Source organism: Vicia villosa, linkage group LG3 (assembly GCF_029867415.1).
Source record: "Vicia villosa cultivar HV-30 ecotype Madison, WI linkage group LG3, Vvil1.0, whole genome shotgun sequence".
NCBI classification, from domain to species: Eukaryota; Viridiplantae; Streptophyta; class Magnoliopsida; order Fabales; family Fabaceae; genus Vicia; species Vicia villosa.
Window position 1 is genome coordinate 86119411 of NC_081182.1, and position 18666 is coordinate 86138076.

Genomic DNA, 18666 nt, shown 5'->3' on the forward strand with positions numbered 1-18666 from the left:
GTAAAACGGTCTTTCCCCGCGGGCCAGGCCCGTTTTGCCACCCCTAGTTTTAGAGGCAAAGTAAATAATACTTACACAAGTAACAAGATTATTGATACTATTATGTATAGAGGATTAGGGGTGGCAAACGGGCATGCCCACCGCGTTTAGGCCCGCCCCGTAAAAGCCCGCGAAAAAATGGGGCGGGGCGGGGCGGGCATATTTGATTTTGTGAGTCTAAAACCTTGTCCCGTCCCGAAAAAAGTGTGGGCGGGGCGGAGAAAGCCCGCGGGCATTGAAACTTTTATGCCTAAAAATAGTAAAATGGTATGAAAAAGTTAATGCCCGCAAAAGCCCGCAAAAAAAACGGTGCGGGACGGGGCGGACACATTAAAGGGTGTGGGCCTAAAACCTTGCCCCGCCCCGCCCCGCGTAAAAGTGCGGGTAAAACGGGCTTTCTCCGCGGGCCGGACCCGTTTTGCCACCCCTTTAGAGGATGAACTTATATAAAAATTAGAAATCATATAGTTAATCTTTTGATGGTGTAATTGTCCTTTAATTTACTGGCTGGATTCAAGCGATTGTCTTGTATTTTTTATTTTTTATTTTAATCAAAGATTTGATTATTATAAAAATAAAATAAAATAAAATGTTTTGCATGTGTTTATTTATATATTTATTTTTATTGAATAAAAATTAATTTAATTTAATAATATAATGAGATAATCAATTTCTTAATTAAAAAACGTCCTTCTGTGTCATTTTTCATTTACGAATTGATGTAACAACTAATTTACTAGACATTCAAATTAATTTATCAACTATTTAATCAACTATAAACTATTTTTTTTTGTATAAATCAAATATGTTTTGCGCGCGTAATTGCAGAGACTAATCTTTAAATCGGAAAAGACTATAATAGACGGCACAATTATTCCTCAAAAGATTTATCACTACCACATGATCAATACTTAAATCAAATTCAAATTTTAATGTATTAATCATCATAATTTTGTCAAAATTGTCCTTAACTAATTATTATGAAAAAGAAAAAAATATATTAAAATAAATAAAAATTAAGAATATTATAAAAAAAAAGTATAGTTTAAAAATAACAATTATTATTAGTTTTGCTCTATGTTTAAAAAATTTGAATGTGACAATTAAAAAGGTAATGAGGGAGTATTGTGTAAAAGAAATGTTTATCCTTAAAATAGAAAAATAAAAAAATTAAAATGGTAATGAGGGAGTATTGTGTAAAAGAAATGTTTATCCTTAAAATGGAAAAATAAAAAAAAAAGTTTAGTACATGAAAGTCCATATGTAAATCGTTTTGAACCTTGCTCACTATTGTACTCTCCAATCCCAATCCAAAGCCCAGTTGTGTTTCACACTTTCACTTCATTTCTAGGTTTTCTCCTTCTTCAGCCCCTCTCTCTCTCTCTCTCTCTCTCTCTCTCTCTCTCTCTCTCTCAACTCATTCGCGTCTTTCCGACGAACAAGAACCAGCACCACGCTTCTCTCCAATGGCATCCAAGTTCGGCTACGCCGGAGGTATTCCGGAACGGAAGGTTCGTCCGGTATGGGACGCCATTGATTCTCGCCAGTTCAAGAACGCTCTCAAACACGTTACCACGCTCCTCGCTAAGCACGCTAATTCACCTTACGCTCTCGTAAGATCATTTTCCGATTTCATTCTTGTTTCTTTACGATAACTGTGAAATTGAACTGATTTTCTTGGTTTTTGTCTCTAATTAGGCTCTTAAAGCTCTCGTTCTTGAAAGAATGGGGAAACCTGAAGATGCTTTCTCTGTTTCACTCAATGCTAAGGAATATCTCTTTTCCAATGATTCTCTCTTGATTGATGATCTCACTCTCAGTACATTGCAGATAGTCTTTCAGCGTCTGGATCGCCGTCAGTATAGTTTTTTCTTTAAATTTTGTTCAATTTTATCTGTTTTTATTTTATTGTGCTGTGTTGTGTTGTTGACTAGAGTTTGTTTGTTTAGTGGATTTGGCTACTGAATGCTATGAACATGCCTGTGGTAAATTTCCTAATAAAATGGAACTCATGATGGGATTGTTTAACTGCTATGTTCGCGAGTACTCATTTGTGAAACAGCAGCAGGTTTGTTCGTTTGCTGTTTGCTCATCTCTATGAATGTGGTTTTTTATTTTGTTTAATTAATGTTAACTAACTTTATACCTCTATCATTTTCTGTTTTGTGTTTGCAGACAGCTATCAAAATGTACAAGCTTTCTGGAGAAGAGAAATATCTTCTTTGGGCTGTTTGTAGCATCCAATTACAGGTTCTCCCCACTTGTTTTCTCTCTTTATCCACTCGAGTTATCTTATGCAGTGTGTGTTGAAGTGTTTGTTTCGATGTGCTGAGTGAGCTTAAGGAGGGATGAATGTGAAATGAAAATGGAATGTCATTATATTATATCATATAATGGATAGACGAGAGAAAGTAGAGTACATTTAGAATATCATGGACACTGCTGAGAATTAAATAATATGTCGATTTTCTTACAGTTATTGCTGTCCCATGATTAAGTGTAGTTTTGATTGTTAATTTTAGAATTATTGTTTTGTCTCTTGATTGTTTTTTCCTTCTTTCTGTTAGTCAAACTTGTAATTGTAAGATTTATAAATTCTAAATACACTAATTGATCGAAATGCTTATAATATGATTAATTAAGTAAAGAGGAGTGCAGAAAATTTCTTACTCAGTTGCATGGAAATGATCTAGTTTTAAGAAAATATTTTATATGCAGTTTGGATTGATCTCAAGGCATGTATGTGACTAGATGCAAGACCAATGCTGCTGATGATTGTAGTAGCTCTAGAGTCTTGGTCTAGTTTCAGGTTCAAGAAGTTTTGTCCCATTCATAATCAACCTGTAATGTAATTATATATAGATATAGATACAATGCAAGACTGAAATCTATCTGTTAGTAAAGAATATTTAACTGAAGCTGTTTGAAGCTATAACGACCTTTCATCCATTGATAGATTTAAATGTGTTGTAACTATATGGTCTTAAATTGGGCTAGTTATCGATATCAATGTATCATTGCTTATATTATAATCTTTTCTGAACCTAACTCTTGAATGCCCTAATCTGCCACTAATCTGTAATTTATCTGTAATATTTTAATTTTTAAAACTGGCTGGACCTCATGCATATCCTTGTGATGCTTTCAACAATATTTCATTGATGTGACATCGTTAGTATTTTCCTTCAAATTTATTAATCTATTCTTGGTGACGGACTTATATTGACTTATTTTATGTGTACTGAATTCATGATAGGTGCTTTGTGGCAACGGAGGAGATAAACTTTTAGTTTTAGCTGAAGGCTTACTTAAGAAACATGTTACTTCACATAGCTTACACGACCCTGAAGGTGATCTTCTAATATCATTATAATCATCATCAATATTATTTTGATAAAAAAGAAATTCATTGATACAAAAGGAGAAGATTACAGAGAGATTAGAGAATAAGGGATCGTACTGTGAAAATATATACAAAATTGCCAGTCCCTTTATAAATCTATGAGGGAACTCTAACAATTCACCTAGCTTACATTAAGTAGATGCCCCAAACTCCTAGTCCTATCAAAAAGAAGTTTATCACTCAGGGGCTCTTCCTAAAGGTACAAGTAAGAAGTTAGATGCAAGACTGGTTCTAAGCTTGCCCCGCCATGGCCGCTATGGCGGATATACATGGTGGTTTTTGGGCTCGCCGCAATGGTAAATATCGTCCGCTATTGCGGGTTTTTCCGCCATAATCCGCAATAACGGCGCCGCAAAGTGGCCAGTATGGCGGGATTTTGGCTCTTCGCCATGGACCGCCATCCGCCATCGACAACACTGGATTTACATTTTACACGAACACCCTAGAAGGATCAAGAGACCCAAGATGCCAAGAGAAATTTCAACTAAAAGAATTCCATATCATTAAGTTACTAAACATAGAGAATTTCAATAATGGAATACTGAAACCTTAAAGATTGTAGATAGTAAATTGTATAAGGAAGAAAAGGGGAAAAAGATGCCACAAATCCAAATCAAAAGACAAACATTCTATTCCACGATTCTTTCTTATTTATTTTGGGCAAACATAAGACTGCTGCTGTGCAGTGATGTTAGATAGCTGGTATAGTGGCACTATACCTCTATAGCGCTATAGCACAGTGGAATTCGGACAAACCTTTATTGTTTCACGATATACTACTAAGTACAAAATGTTGTTAAATAGCTGCCATGATGGCACAATAACACTATTGCATAGCGGTCACAATTGACAATACTGCTGTCATGCCATTAAACAAAGCATATGTTCAATAGTTTAAATTCCCAAAATTGGTTGCAGCTCTTATGGTCTACGTTTCCATATTGGAACAACAAGCTAAGTTTGGGGATGCTTTGGAAATTCTATCGGGAAAAATGGGATCACTTTTGATGATTAAAGTTGATAAGCTACGACTGCAGGTAATCTCAATAGTTTTCTTCCTTTCATGTAACTTCAGTTTAACTTTTGAGTTCTGCTTCTTATTTATTATGAATTAATTGTCCATCCAATTAAATTATAAGGGAATATTGGTATTTGGGAAGATGTTTTTCCATGGTTAATAATAAGGTGGAAGTCATAATTTAATAAATCTGTATATTACAAAGATAGTAACTTCTAAGCAATAATATTTAAAAATAGATCCTGAGGCAAATTCTCTTTGAAATGCCCATCAATAGAGTTAATAAAAACTAACACAGAAGTGTACTTATTTTCATATTATAATTTTGATCTATTTGAAAGTAAATGTATTGTGTAGCTGCTGCTTAATTAAAGAGACATAACTTATATTGGGGGGCGATGCTTAGCTAAATATAGTAAACTGAATAATATTGGTATTTCATATTTGGGAGGACATTTTCCATGGTTAATAATATGGTGGAAGTCATAATTAAATAAATCTGTTTGTTACAAAGTTAGTGAAACTTAATAGTGTAGCGTTCCATGCAGTTGTAATTTGTAAGGATATAATATTTGAAAATAGGTCCTGAGACAAACATTTTTTTAAACGCCCAGCAATAAAATTAGTTAAAACTTGTACAAACGTGTACTTTCTTAAAATTAAAACTTATAATTTTGATCTATTTGTAAGTAAAATAATTTTGCAGCTGCTGCTTAATTAAAGAGACATATATTGAGAGGTGATGCTTAGCTAAATATAGAAAACTGAAGAATACTGATCGAACTAACTTGCTTTGAGATTTGATTGTTTTCATGGATTGTCTATAAGCTATGTTGCTATTCAGACTCTTTTTTTAAAGGTTTTGTTTCCCTTGTTTGACTTGTAGAGGGGTTGAGAACTTGGAAGCTTTAATCTTTACATGTGTATTACTATTATTCCATCATATCCTCTTATCATTCTCGTTCACCCTTCTATCTTTTCTTTCTCTAACATTGTTGTTCCTATATAAAATAGGAAAATAAACATGGGGAATTATTTTCATTTGTATTGTTTGACTTTTCTCACTAACCTTTATACTCTGACTTTAAGTTGACAGGGGAGACTCCTGGCTCTGGCATGTGACTACACTGCAGCTGCTGATATCTTTCACAAAATTCTGGAGTCATGGTATGCCTTGGATGCTGAATTCTTGTTTAAACATGACATTTCAAAAGCTTAGTTGGTTAGCCGGTGGTAATTGTTAAATGTTAATGGATAAAGTGGTCTTGGTTGTCTTTTCAACTAGGTGGGTCAGCTATAAAAATGAAATAGCGCTGTAATGGTTTATCTTTATCATAAACCATTTTCAAATATGATGAAATAACTTACGATGGAATTCTATTATCTTTTCCAACAACGTTTGCTACCCTATCTTTTCTTCTAATACATTTTTCATTAACTTTTCTCGTTTAGAGTTGCTGCTTATTAGTCATAATTTTCTCATCTTTATAATATGGAGCTTATCATTTTGTTGTTTTTTATCACCCAACATTTAATCCTATATAACATTACATTTTTTTTGACTATGCTAAGATTTTATCTTAAGCATGATCAATACTTTTCTTTCACATACCAACTCTCAAAGCACTTTATTTTGCACAACCTTTTTCCTAAGCCATAATTCACCATCTATTTCCCCATCATTCCGTATGCTGGATCCCCAATGCCATTAGTGGTATGGTATCTAGTTTTTATTTTTTTGTGGAATTAGTGTGCCTCTCACTAAACTTACATTCAACATATTCATATTTACTCCCACCTAAACAAAATACATGTGTTTCTAAAGCATGTCATTCCATCTCTAGCTTTCCATTTATTTCAAAAAGTACGCAACACGGTACCTATTCTTGAGTCCATACTTGTGTGGAAGTCTCTGGTACCCACTTGCATTCTGTCACTAATTTTGATCCGTAAGAGATCTCATAGTACACATCCTTGATTAATGTTATTAAATTCGTACCAGTCATCAACTCGATCGGGGTGTTGTGTTAATGGGTCACTAGTTGAATCATTGAGTTGAGATATGGGTTTTTTCATATACACCCTCAATCTAAGCACTATTAGCTTGGTGCGTGGTTAATATGGTTGCTACGTTGATACCATCTTAGCTTTTGATTCTAACTCAACCCTACTAAGCCGGCGTGGCATGTAAGTCGAGGGTTGGCCATTCTTTATAAATCCTTTTCAGGCCTTATCTCTCTTCCTTGCTTTCAAACTGTCATTTGTTCTTGATTTGTGCCTCTATATGTTATGCCGTGCTCTAAGATTTACCTTCTTAACTTGTAGTCTACAAGCAAGTTGTGCCCTCTTTCTATATTTTACACTCGAGTCATGAAGTGAATTTTAAGATGTTTGTTTCTTGAATAAAACTCATTGCGCCAGCCCTTTCTACCATTGATGTTGTTTCTTCTTTTGGCAGTCCAGACGATTGGGAGTGTTTCCTTCATTACCTAGGCTGTTTACTGGAAGATGGAAGCATTTGGTGTGATGAGGCTGTTAATGATCCAGTTCACCCCCCAAAATTTGTCAGTTGCAAAGTATCACACTTGACAGACGAACAGGTGACTTTTGTCTTTGAGAGTGTTTAATTAAGACAATATTTATGGATGAAAGTGGCATTTACTATTTGTGTAGAGCTTGATTCATGTATAATTGTAAACTACTAACATCAGTGCAGTTTGACAGTCGAATATCAATTGCATCAGCTTTTATACTGAGGTTACAAACAGAAACTTCTGATAGTTCTGTAAGATGTCCATACCTGGCAACTATAGAAATCGAAAGAAGAAGGCATTTACGTGGGAACGGAAACGATGACACCTTAATGGATGTCATTGTACAATACTTCTGCAGGTACATTGTAGCACAGAACAGAACATAAAATTCTTATAGATTCTTAGTTTTATCCTCAAATATCACACACATTGATGCAGTGCTTTGTTAGGAGTGAATTACATTTTACATCGAGTCATTGACTAGTGTTGACTGACTAGTGTTGATGGGGAACAAACCGTAGGGTTCCCGATCTAGTGCTCCTGGTGCTAGAGTCTGTTGGTTCTTGTGCAAACTATTTATTACTCTGGAGCTTACTTCAGTTTGTTTTAACTGCGAAGAGTGAAAACACAATTTTTAGTATCTTTAAAATTTTTTTGTTGCAGAAAGATGTCAGTTTTCCTGTAGGTTTTAACATGATTGTTTGTAACTCTAGATTGGCTAGCTATATAATCATTTATTTTAGAAAAATTTATTTCATACATATTTAAAGTGTTTTTGTAAATGTGAAACTTGTTTGATTAAGAACTCTGTTTGTTCTCAGGTTTGGTCATTTGGCCTGCTTTACTTCTGATGTTGAAATGTTTATTGAAGCCTTCACTACTGATAAGAAGGCAGAGCTCTTGGGGAAGTTAATGAAAAGCAATGACACATTATCAACTCCACCAACCAAGGCACTTGGGCTGTCTATAAGCATTTCTAAAATTAAACAACAGTTATTGCTAGGGGACATGTTTAAGTCTTCTGCAAGTGGTGAGTTTCATATTGTGGCATTCACCTTTTTTAATTAGATTTTCAGGGAAGTCATTGACATATTCATTATATGACCAGTTCTCCTATGATTCTTTAATTGACTTTTTAATAATTTAATTATAATTCTATCTCATGGCTGAGTGGACATGCACATGATCCATAAAACCAGAAGTTATTTTTTCATGGACACTTGAGGTTGGTGCTTTACACCTAATTATCAGTTGAACATATCTTATTTATTTTTTATATATAAAACAAAGAATATTTTTTATTAGTTGATTAAACCTTCAATCTTGCTCCATTTTGACAATATTGTTTTGCTTCTACTACCGAAATGACCCCTTCTTTTAAAGTATTCCTAATTTTTTTATTCCAACTTTTCTTTTTCTTTTTCCACACTTGGGAGAGGTTAGAAACAAGCTGCTCCTGTTTTCCACTTGTGGCTTGAAGGTCACTTCCTGAACTTCCATATTGAGTATTAATGTAGTTCACCGTAACTTGTCCCAGATGTTGAGGTCTCCTGTGTTCAAATGTTTGAAACGTATTGCAAAAACCTTCCACTTTCAAAGGGTTTTGATCCTCAAGAGAGCATGCATGGCGAGGAGCTGCTTTCAATTACATGCAATATTTTGGTTCAGGTATGCCATATTTCATTTTTTATTTAAATTTTTATGCTGATCATTGTCAAAAATGATTTAGAAGATATTCTTCTCTTGTAGTATTTGTTCCCTGTTTACATATGAATATTCAAGTTGTTGATAATTATTATTAGTGTTATGCAACTTGTGCTAGAATCTATTGTCTACATAGCGGAAGTCCCAAATTTTCTCATACTTGGCCACCTCCAAACACCATGTTGTGGACTGTAGCAAAATCCTTCTTAAAATTCTAATAGCGGTTGGGTCAAAAACTGCACTGAAATTTGCCATGGCCGCTTTTTAACAACACTGGTATGTGTTGCAAGTTGCAGACTCACTTGTATCGATCGTTGTAAGCTAGACAAGAGAACCCAATAATGTTTCCCAGCTGCAGATTAACCAATATTGTTTCCCTCGCTGTAATTAAGAAAACCCTATTGTATTAATTAAATCCATTTTGTGAACCTGATCCTTTTTGTGCGTTTAGCACGTGTGTTATTGCGTCTTTGTGTACCCAACCAAAATAAAAGGTGCAGCTCTGATATATAGAACCCCACACTTACAAATAGAGGTAATCAGCCATTTCTGATGTACTTGTGCTTCAGAGGCTAGAAGTGATCCGAGCTTTTAGCATACTCATCAGGTTTTTTCTCCAAAACAATCATATAATTAAAGAGGATTTCTCAATACACCCCATGAATCTCTTAGCCACCTGGCGAAATTCCATTTATGTCCCCTGCATCCGTAGATGTACCTCCGGAAGCACTTTTTTTTAAAAAAAAAATTGGTTTTTCCGGTAGATGCATATACGTAAACGTTAAAACATAGTGAAACTTGAGATTTTTTCAATTAATTGGGAAAATCCCAAGTTCATGAAATCTTTCGTATCTACATCTACGGAAGGGTTTGAAAATAGAGTGTTCCGTAGATGTACCTACGGAATATTCTGTTATATTTTAAATCAATTACATTTCACTCCGAAACTCAATTTTTATAACAAAAATAGAACATCAAATTATAGTAAATCAAAATAGTGCAATTGAGGTTTTCCAATTACTTTGATTTACTAAAATTTGATTTGATGTTCCAATTTTGTTTAAAAAATTGGAGTGTAGGAGTGAAATGTAGTTGATTTGAAAATATAACAGAATGTTCCGTGGGTACATCTACGGAACATTCTATTTTCAAACCCTTCCGTAGATGTAGCTACGGAAGATTTCATGAACTTAATTAATTTGAGATTTTCCCAATTAATTGGGAAAATCCCTAGTTTAACTATGTTTTAACGCTTCAGTAGATGTATCTACGTAAAAAACCAATTTTTTTTTTTTTTTTTAAAAGGTGCTTCCGGAGGTACATCTATGGAAGTAGGAGGGCTATTTTGCCAATTCGCATGTGCGTGAGAGATCCATGGGGTCTAGTTAGAAATTCTCTAACTAAACGGCTAATAGAACTTAAAAACTGGTAATTTGTTTGTTTCTCAAGTAAATTTAAAACCAAAAAATAATTTATATTACTTCAAAAATTAAATTATTTATTCTGCCTTGGAATTGTGTATGCTTACTTCGTGTATTGTTTGCAATATGGCCAAACATTGTTGTGTTATAGTACTGCATTACAGGTAATCTTATCATTGCAAATATTTAGACAATAATCTGACTGCTATATTAACTACTGCTATTGATGTAGTTATTCTGGCGTACCAAAAATATCGGCTATTTGGTAGAAGCGGTCATGGTTTTGGAGTTTGGCTTGTCGATACGAAGGTCAGGGATAATTATTTTGTATTATACCTTGTAATCTCACATATGTAATATAATACTGTAGAAACCGATTCCTCTAAAGTGAATTGCTCCTAATATCATTGATTAACAAGTCAAAGTTTATAGGTAAATCATATAAATTATGAGTTTGTCAAAAATACATTTGGTTTTCAGATGACTCCAATTCAGTGCTATTAATTATTTCGTATTATTATACCTTGAAATGTCCCATGAAAGTGCATCAAGCCGAAGCATTTCATTGAACTTGCATTGGTCTCTGGCTACATGTAGCACATATGGCCAATGTTTTGTGTCTTTACAGCCCATGTGTAATATAATAAGGTAGAATCGGGATCCTCTAAAATGAGTTGCTCCTAATATCATTGATTAACAAATCAAAGGTGGATATCATAGGAAAATCATAACAAATCACATATTTGCTAAAGTTATATTGATTTTCTCTCTTTACACTTCACTCATTTTAAAGGACTGTAATAGTTTTATACTATCATTGGTATTATGCATTTGTGAACTATCGCCATTAGAGAATCTGCTTTGTGAGCAGAATAGCTATGTAATCATAAGATAATAGTGTACAAAAATTTAAAAGCCTAGCTTTATTATCTAATAACTTGACGCAACATCTCTTGGATTTAATTCAAATTACTGTTTGTATTTTTTCTTAGATTATTTTGTGAGTTATAACTGCTCTATTTATTTAAATACTTACATTAGGATTTGAGTTTATCACGATTAAGTTAGTTAGCAATTGGTATATGATGACTTTTGACTTGAAAACGTTGGATTATGCCAAGTCAGTAGTTTGGATTATGCCAAGTCAGTAGTGTCAGTAGTTTGTTTTGACTTGAGTATACCAGTCAGTAGTTTGTTTGACTTTCTTGAATGAATAAACCTATGGATTATACAAAATATCCTATAATTCATATTTGCACTCCATTCATTATATATGATCTGGATGCATACTTTGAGTCAGGAATGAATTTTTTAATTTGTTATTTGGTTGACACAATAGCAAAATAGTTTCTAATTTTGAAGAGTGTAGTGTGTGATATCTTAAGATTACTGTCAATCTTGGTTACTTAGCGTGTTAACACTGTTGCCTCTGATGCATTAGATGATTTGGTTCAAAGTGGCAGATCTTAAGCTAAATACTTGTGATTCTTTTATAATGATAGTTTTACTTTGAAATAGCTTATGCACCTTTCTTGTTTGTGCAGATATGTATCACAGTACAAGATATTACTACTGCACTTGTATTGCCACTTTGGTGCTCTTTCAGTGGCACATGAATGGTAAGGTTGTTCATTTAATTATATTTTAGGTCATTGAAAAGTCTCCATAGTATTTCTGCTTTTAAGTAATTTGTTGCCACTATCAGTCTATCTTATTCAACACATATCTTTGTTCTCTCCAGGTATAAATCACTGGATATCAAGAATATCTTAACGGAAAGTATGCTACACCACATTTTACCTCAGATGTTGGTCTCTCCTCTATGGTCCGAGTTAAATGGTCTGCTAAAGGACTACCTGAAGTTTATGGATGACCACTTCAGAGAATCTGCAGATTTAACATCTCTTGCCTATCATCATAAAAATTACTCAAAAGTATGTATACTTGAGTCTTTATTACTTCTAGTAACTATCCTTTTAAACTAGATTATCAATGAAGTATATGGATGCATAGATCTGCAATTGTAAGCCTAGTTTCTTTAAAAGATTTCTTCAGGCCTGTCAGTCTAGATAATCAATGCCTAGTTACAATATTCATATCTAGAGAGATTATCAATCCGTCTGCACTCCCCACCTCTCCCAAAAATTAATATATTTTGTGGTTGAATCCTCTGCAACATTTTACTAGGTTTTAAGTCTATTCATAAATAATGCAAGGCGAAAATTCAAAACTGATAAGGGCAGAACAGGTTCTTTTTGTAGAATACTTCGAAAGGAAATTTTTTGCTACTTAATGTGCTGATCTCTGATGAACCTAGCTAGAAATGAAGTTGAGATTTGATCTTATTTTGTTGTATTCTTAGTGGGCTGCCTGTATTCAAAACATGATTAGTATGCATCTGTCCATTTAGTGCTCGTGGTTGAGATGGGGCTGCCTAGGTAACAAAAAGTATATGCATGTGGACACGGCATATTAGAGTACAAAACTTGTACTGTATGGTTTATGTTTCTATATAGTCTCAGTGTTGTATACTGTATTACACAAATGGACTCTTAGCATATGTACAGTTCAAAGACTGTTGTCAAATATCGTCCATGGCAGATATTGGTGGTGGGTTTTTGGCTCTCACCATGGCCAAGTGTGTACAGGATAGGGCGCCATATATATGCCGATATGGCGGTGTCTTATGTCAGGGTTATTCTGGGATTTTGGCTCTATGCCATGGGCCGCCATCCACCATCAATAATACTATCATAAGCAACTCACAAGTCAGTCAGTTAGTTCAAATTACAGCTGTCCAACTACAAGTGAGTTAAAGCTTATAACTACTATGTACGATACAAATGTTAGTTCACAACTCAGATCTATAATACAGAAACATATTCTCAGAAATAACTACGTCTTAATTCTGTCATTTTAATCTTATGTCTATGTCATGTCGATTCTAACATAATCTTTAAAGCACTGTGTCCATGTTTGAATTGAGGCTTACATTTACTTCATGTTCCAGATAATGGAATTTGTCCAGTTCAAAGATAGGTTGCAACATTCTAGTCAGTATTTGGTGGCACGAGTGGAAACACCCCTTTTACAGCTAAAACAGAATGCAAATAACATTGAAGATGAAGAGGTGATTCACATTTTCCAGTTTTGTTACATGTTGCCTTTCTTTATAAATATAATGGTTGGTTTAACAAGTTCATATTTTCTCAGGGCATCCTTCAAAGCATGAAATGTGGGATTCACTTCCTTGAGCTGTCTAATGAGATTGGGTCAAAGTCTTTGACCTTCAATGAAGACTTGGAGTCACGGCCCTGGTGGACACCAACATTAGAGAAAAATTACCTTCTAGGTTAGTTTCTCAATCTTGCAACTATTTAACATTGGTTTTTAAAAGAAAATGAATCCTCAAAGTATGTGTGAGATAAAATCTATGAAGCACACCCTCCGATATGGACATTGGAACACGGTGCGGACACTCCGACACCTATAATGTCAAAAACATAGAGCACCGGCATCGCAACATATATGATAGTGTTTGACTTTTACTTATCCATCTACTATTAAAAGAGTTAAAAATATCCTAATCAAATTTAATGTCATTAATTCTCCATAGATCAATATTGCTTCAACACATGTTTGAACCTTTTAAATGTGTATGAGATTTCTTCTGAAAATGTATAAGGTGTGTTAAAGCAAAGAAAAAAACAATTTTTTTAAAACACTTGTCTGAATTGTTCGACGTATTTTGTACGAGTGTTATACATGTGTCGGACATCAATTCAAAGAGTATTTTTGGACACTTTTGTGAGTTTTTTAACACGTGTCGCACAACCTTGACATGCCTACCCTTAGAGGTGTCCGTGCTTCATTGGTTAAAATGAATATAAAATTGGCTTTATACAATTGAAAGTATATGTGATACCATTGGTTAAAATGAATATAAAATTGGCTTTTTTACAAATGAAAATGTACGTGATACATCATGTTTTGGTTACAATTAACAAATAATGTATAACCTAATATTAAGCTGTTAAAAAAAATATTACCTCAAGCAAATGTTTTTTACAATATTATGGTCAAAGCACAGATCCATTACAATGTTATGGTCAAAGCAGAGGTCCATTACATTATTATGGTGCAATTGATTATTGATCGATTAATCTGGTCAAATTTGTTAATTTTTTGACCACCTGTGCTGCAATACTTTATGCTCTTTTGCCTGATCAGACATTACTAAATAATATTAAAAACTACAGAAAAAAAGGCACATGTTTAAGCAATGCAGTAGCCATGATCTGTTTTTTTTAAAAGATGAGATTTTAAAGATCCAATTTAAATTGAAAATTACAGGTGTTAGGGTCTTCACAATTAAACTTATCAGATAGTTTGTCTTCTGTTTCAGGGCCATTCCAAGGGATTTCATATTGTCCTAGAGAAATATTGGTAAGTCAATTCCATCTGAACAATTTGTTATCAGATTATAAATAATGTTTGTGGTTGTATAAACAAAGTTTTTTAATATTTCGTTTCTTTATTGCTTGGTTTGTCAACACTGTAGACCAAAGAAAGGGAGACAAGTTTAAAGAGAGACATTGAGAAGAAATCCTTACTCCCACGAATGATCTATCTATCAATTCAAAGTGCTTCGTCATCAATCAAGGAGCATGTGGCCAACGGTCCTGATACACCAGGCATCACATTGGAGCTGAAATTATTGCTGGAGCGCTTTGCACAGTTTTTGGGCTTTTCTCTTAGTGAAGCAATAGAAGTGGTCAAGGGTTTCTCTAATGGCGAAAGATCTGTGGTATGAATGCTTATGCTTTTATGCACCATTGCAAAATATTTTAGGAGATCCATGAAACTGAGACTTTGTAACACTGCTGTAATGTTTTTGCATGTTATACTCGTACAAATGCAGACTTGTATGAATATTTTTCTAATGGAGAACTAAATTATTTTGGTGTTAATTCTCTGGTTTCCAGGGGAAGGGGCCCCTGGCAATCCAAAGTTTGGCCAGGAGGTAAGTAAAGCGGGTCTGAGAATTGTTCCCCCATGATTTGAATTTGGGTCCTTCTGAACGATTTGTCCGTAAGTGGAGTCATTAACCACTTAAGCCCAATCACTTGTTTAATGGAGAACTAACTTGAAATAACTATGTGATGATCTAGATATCTCGGAATTCAGAAATGAAATGGAAGAGATTTCTTGAAACAATATACTTTTACACTAGATGTGCTGTGGTAGTGGAAAATCGAGCTATTCTAGATCTGAATTTAGAATTTAGTGTAGGGCTTGCAGATTTGGGCCATTTGTTTGAATTTCTGCATGTTATAGTTTGGGGTTCTAGCTACACTTCTGACTTGTAGCATCATGTTTGATATGTTTTTTCTTACGTGTGGATAACATATCTATATATTGTTGCAGTTTGCAACTAAGAAATTGATTCATATCTTCAAAAAAATGTTGCAGGTTTCTGACTCCAACTTGATTGACTGGTTGAATTTTACTGTATTCTTAAATGCGTGGAACTTGAGTTCCCATGAACTGGTACACCCAGATAGAGATGAACGGAAGCCTATTATTTGGAATATCTTAGATTCAATGTTGGAGAAGTATATTTTTGAGAAGGTTAGGTCCATGGAGCCCCAACTATGCTCTCCATGGAGTGACATTCAACTTCTGATGCAGTTAGTTACAGAACCTTTGGCGTGGCATGGACTTGTGATCCAGTCTTGTCTTAGATCCTGTCTTCCATCAAGTAAGAAGAAAAAGAGAAGTGGGCCGGCCCATCAGTCTAGCTCAAATTTGGCTCACGCAATCACAGATTCTGTTCAGCAATTATCTCTTGTATTGGAGGATGTTATGAAATGGCTAAATGAATGGAACAAAAGACCTGAAGATGAGAACTCGGAGGACATTCTTTCTCTTCTCCGGAAAGATGGGCATAATGATGGGCCAGGCCGGGTCTTTCACATTTTAGAAACATTTATTTCCTCTATGAGTAGTGCGGAAGTTGGTGACGGTATATACCACTCACTTAAGTCTTGGAATCCTGCTGATGTTGCCAGAAAAATGATGACAGGCAAGCTTAAAGTCTTGATGGAATTTTCAGCCATTTGTGAATCAAAGTTGAAGTTATTGCAGTCTCTGAAACAGCAGATAGCTCAAGTGTGAAGAAATGTTATCAGTGGCTGATGCAGGAGTTTTATTTCAGCTTGACAAACGACTCTTTAATCCCTCCTGAAAGGAAACTTCAATGTCAGGGGTTGAGAAAATGTGCTTCAGTTCTGCTGTTTTTATGTTTGTTTCTTCTACTGATTTTATGAGAGAAGCCTCTGTCGAAATCACGGTATTATTGCTTGCTTACTTGGCTCTAGTCGGTCATTCTGTAAAATTTTCCTGAGTGCACATTCCACCGTCCCCCCATTATGCTGATGGTGGAGAATTTTAGCTGTCCCCCCATTATGCTGATGGTGGAGAATTTTAGCTGTTTGTCTGGGCAAAATTTTTGGTAATGTACTACTGGTTTGAATTTTTTGAATAATACTTTTCCGTTTCAAAATGAATGTCACCTTAACAAATTTTTTGTTTTAAAATAGATGCCGCCTTTTTTTCTTCTATTTCTTTTTCTCTGTATCTTCTAATTAATATTTTGTTAATTATTTAATAAGAATTCTATTTTATTTTGGATATTTGATAGTGGAAATAACACCAACAAAATAATTTTATTATTTAATGTGTATAGAAATAAATCTTAAAATACATTTTTGATAGAGTTAATATCTGTTCTGACCTTCAGTTATCATTCAAAAGCTCTTTTTTTATTTTGTTAGGCACATGTTTTGTAAGAGTGATAGTCCTTATCTACCCTAATTACTGGAAGTATCTCAGGTAGACCCATTTTAACTAAATGGAAATGTGTCTTCAATTATTTGCATGGCAGTTTGTGCAGGTATCATTTTCTTTCTACCATTGTACATATTGAGTTTATAAGGTATTTTAACGGCACATAGACCAAAAAACGTTGCTTTGCGAGACTCATTAGTATACCTGTGTAATGTGATGTGTTTCTCATGCATCAATAATAATCAATCCATAAGTAAATTCTAAAGTTTCCATTTCCATAGTTGCGCTTTTATCTTTATTGCTCTTTTATTTCAAATGCTTAGATAATATGGCCTCGGTCTTTTAGCAGTCTCATTTGAGACTCTCACTTATTGTATGCTTCTAACTCAGGGATTTTGATCAAACCTATATCTCCTTGGTTTTTAGCACGTGTACTAAATCGCGCAAGTAGTAACATTGAGAAGGTTCGACTATCGAACTCAAAAATTACTTATGATTATCTAGTTTCACTTCATGTTTCACTTGAACAAAAAGTTCATGGTATTTGAATGAGTTGTTTTTTATCTTTTATTTTTAAATCTAACCAAGAGTAAATTTAATTGATTTCAAAATTAATATGATAAAATATGTCAGATGAGACTAACATTGTTTCCCCTTAGTATTATAAATTGACCTTGTTGTTGTTACTTACTCGGTATGACTTAATTTTCTACATTGTTTATTTCTAATTTCTTAGTGAATAAACCTTTAGTCTTAAATTAACCCTCCATGATCATTAGTGAATTATATATAAAATTAAACATTTAGTTATTCGGAATATTGCAATTAATCGTAAACCAAGTTTTAGATGACCAAAAAGAAAATACTAATTGTAGATAAGAATAAATCATACATACATGAATAATGAAATACCAATTACAAGAAATAATTGAGAATATAAGGTTAGACAATCGTAAACCAAGTTTTAGAAGACCAAAAAGAAAATACTAATTGTAGATAAGAATAAATCATAAATGAATAATGAAATACCAATTACAAATTCAGAATACAAGGTTAAACAATGACAACAACTCATTCCTAACACTAATAAATTTAACTACTCATTATTCTAACAATAACCATTGAATGAATTAAAAATGTTACGCATAAAAGTGATGAGAAAACTTCAACTCACTGATCCGTCGAATTCTACCGTAGCTCCTATTGCGTTTTGCTGTGTTCAAGAGTAGGGGTGGCAAATGGATATGACCATCTCGTTTAGGTCCGCCTAGTAAAGCCTACAAAAAATGGGGCAGGGGGCATAGTTGAGTGTGCAGGCCTAAAACCTAGGTTCGTCCCGGAAATAAGTGAGGGTGGGGCGGATCCGCGAGCGCGGTATATTTTAAGCCTAAAAATAAAAAAATTATGTTAATGGCCGTGCCCGCCCGCAAAAATCTGAAAAAAAAAAAAGGGACGAGGTGGACATATTAAAGGGTGCGAGCCTAAACGTTTGGTCCGCATTGCACTAAAGTGCAGGCAAAACGGGCATGCCTAACAGATCTGACCCGTTTTGCCACCACTATTCAAGAATGTCTTTTGCCGTCAATAATTCTGAGATCCTTGTGAAAAATGATGTTTCTTTTTAAATAGCCAAAATTAGGCTTGCGTACTCAGGTTTAGTTGTATGATCACTTTCGACCAAAAGTTTTTTTGTCCATG

At 34.3% G+C, this 18666-nt stretch overlaps 1 protein-coding gene across 1 annotated transcript; it reads left to right on the forward strand.

Annotated features, from left to right (window-relative positions):
- Positions 1-1317: 1317 nt before the first annotated feature.
- On the forward strand, positions 1318-17352 carry LOC131662119 (N-terminal acetyltransferase B complex auxiliary subunit NAA25-like). Its single transcript, XM_058931816.1, has 19 exons — positions 1318-1652; positions 1738-1894; positions 1989-2107; positions 2215-2289; positions 3296-3389; positions 4361-4479; positions 5557-5627; positions 6919-7060; positions 7177-7352; positions 7816-8024; positions 8532-8662; positions 10352-10428; positions 11664-11738; positions 11861-12053; positions 13130-13249; positions 13333-13471; positions 14525-14565; positions 14681-14926; positions 15592-17352. Exons 1-19 carry the CDS (start codon positions 1506-1508, stop codon positions 16294-16296), a joined length of 3036 nt encoding a protein of 1011 aa, XP_058787799.1. The 5' UTR covers positions 1318-1505; the 3' UTR covers positions 16297-17352.
- Positions 17353-18666: the final 1314 nt, after the last annotated feature.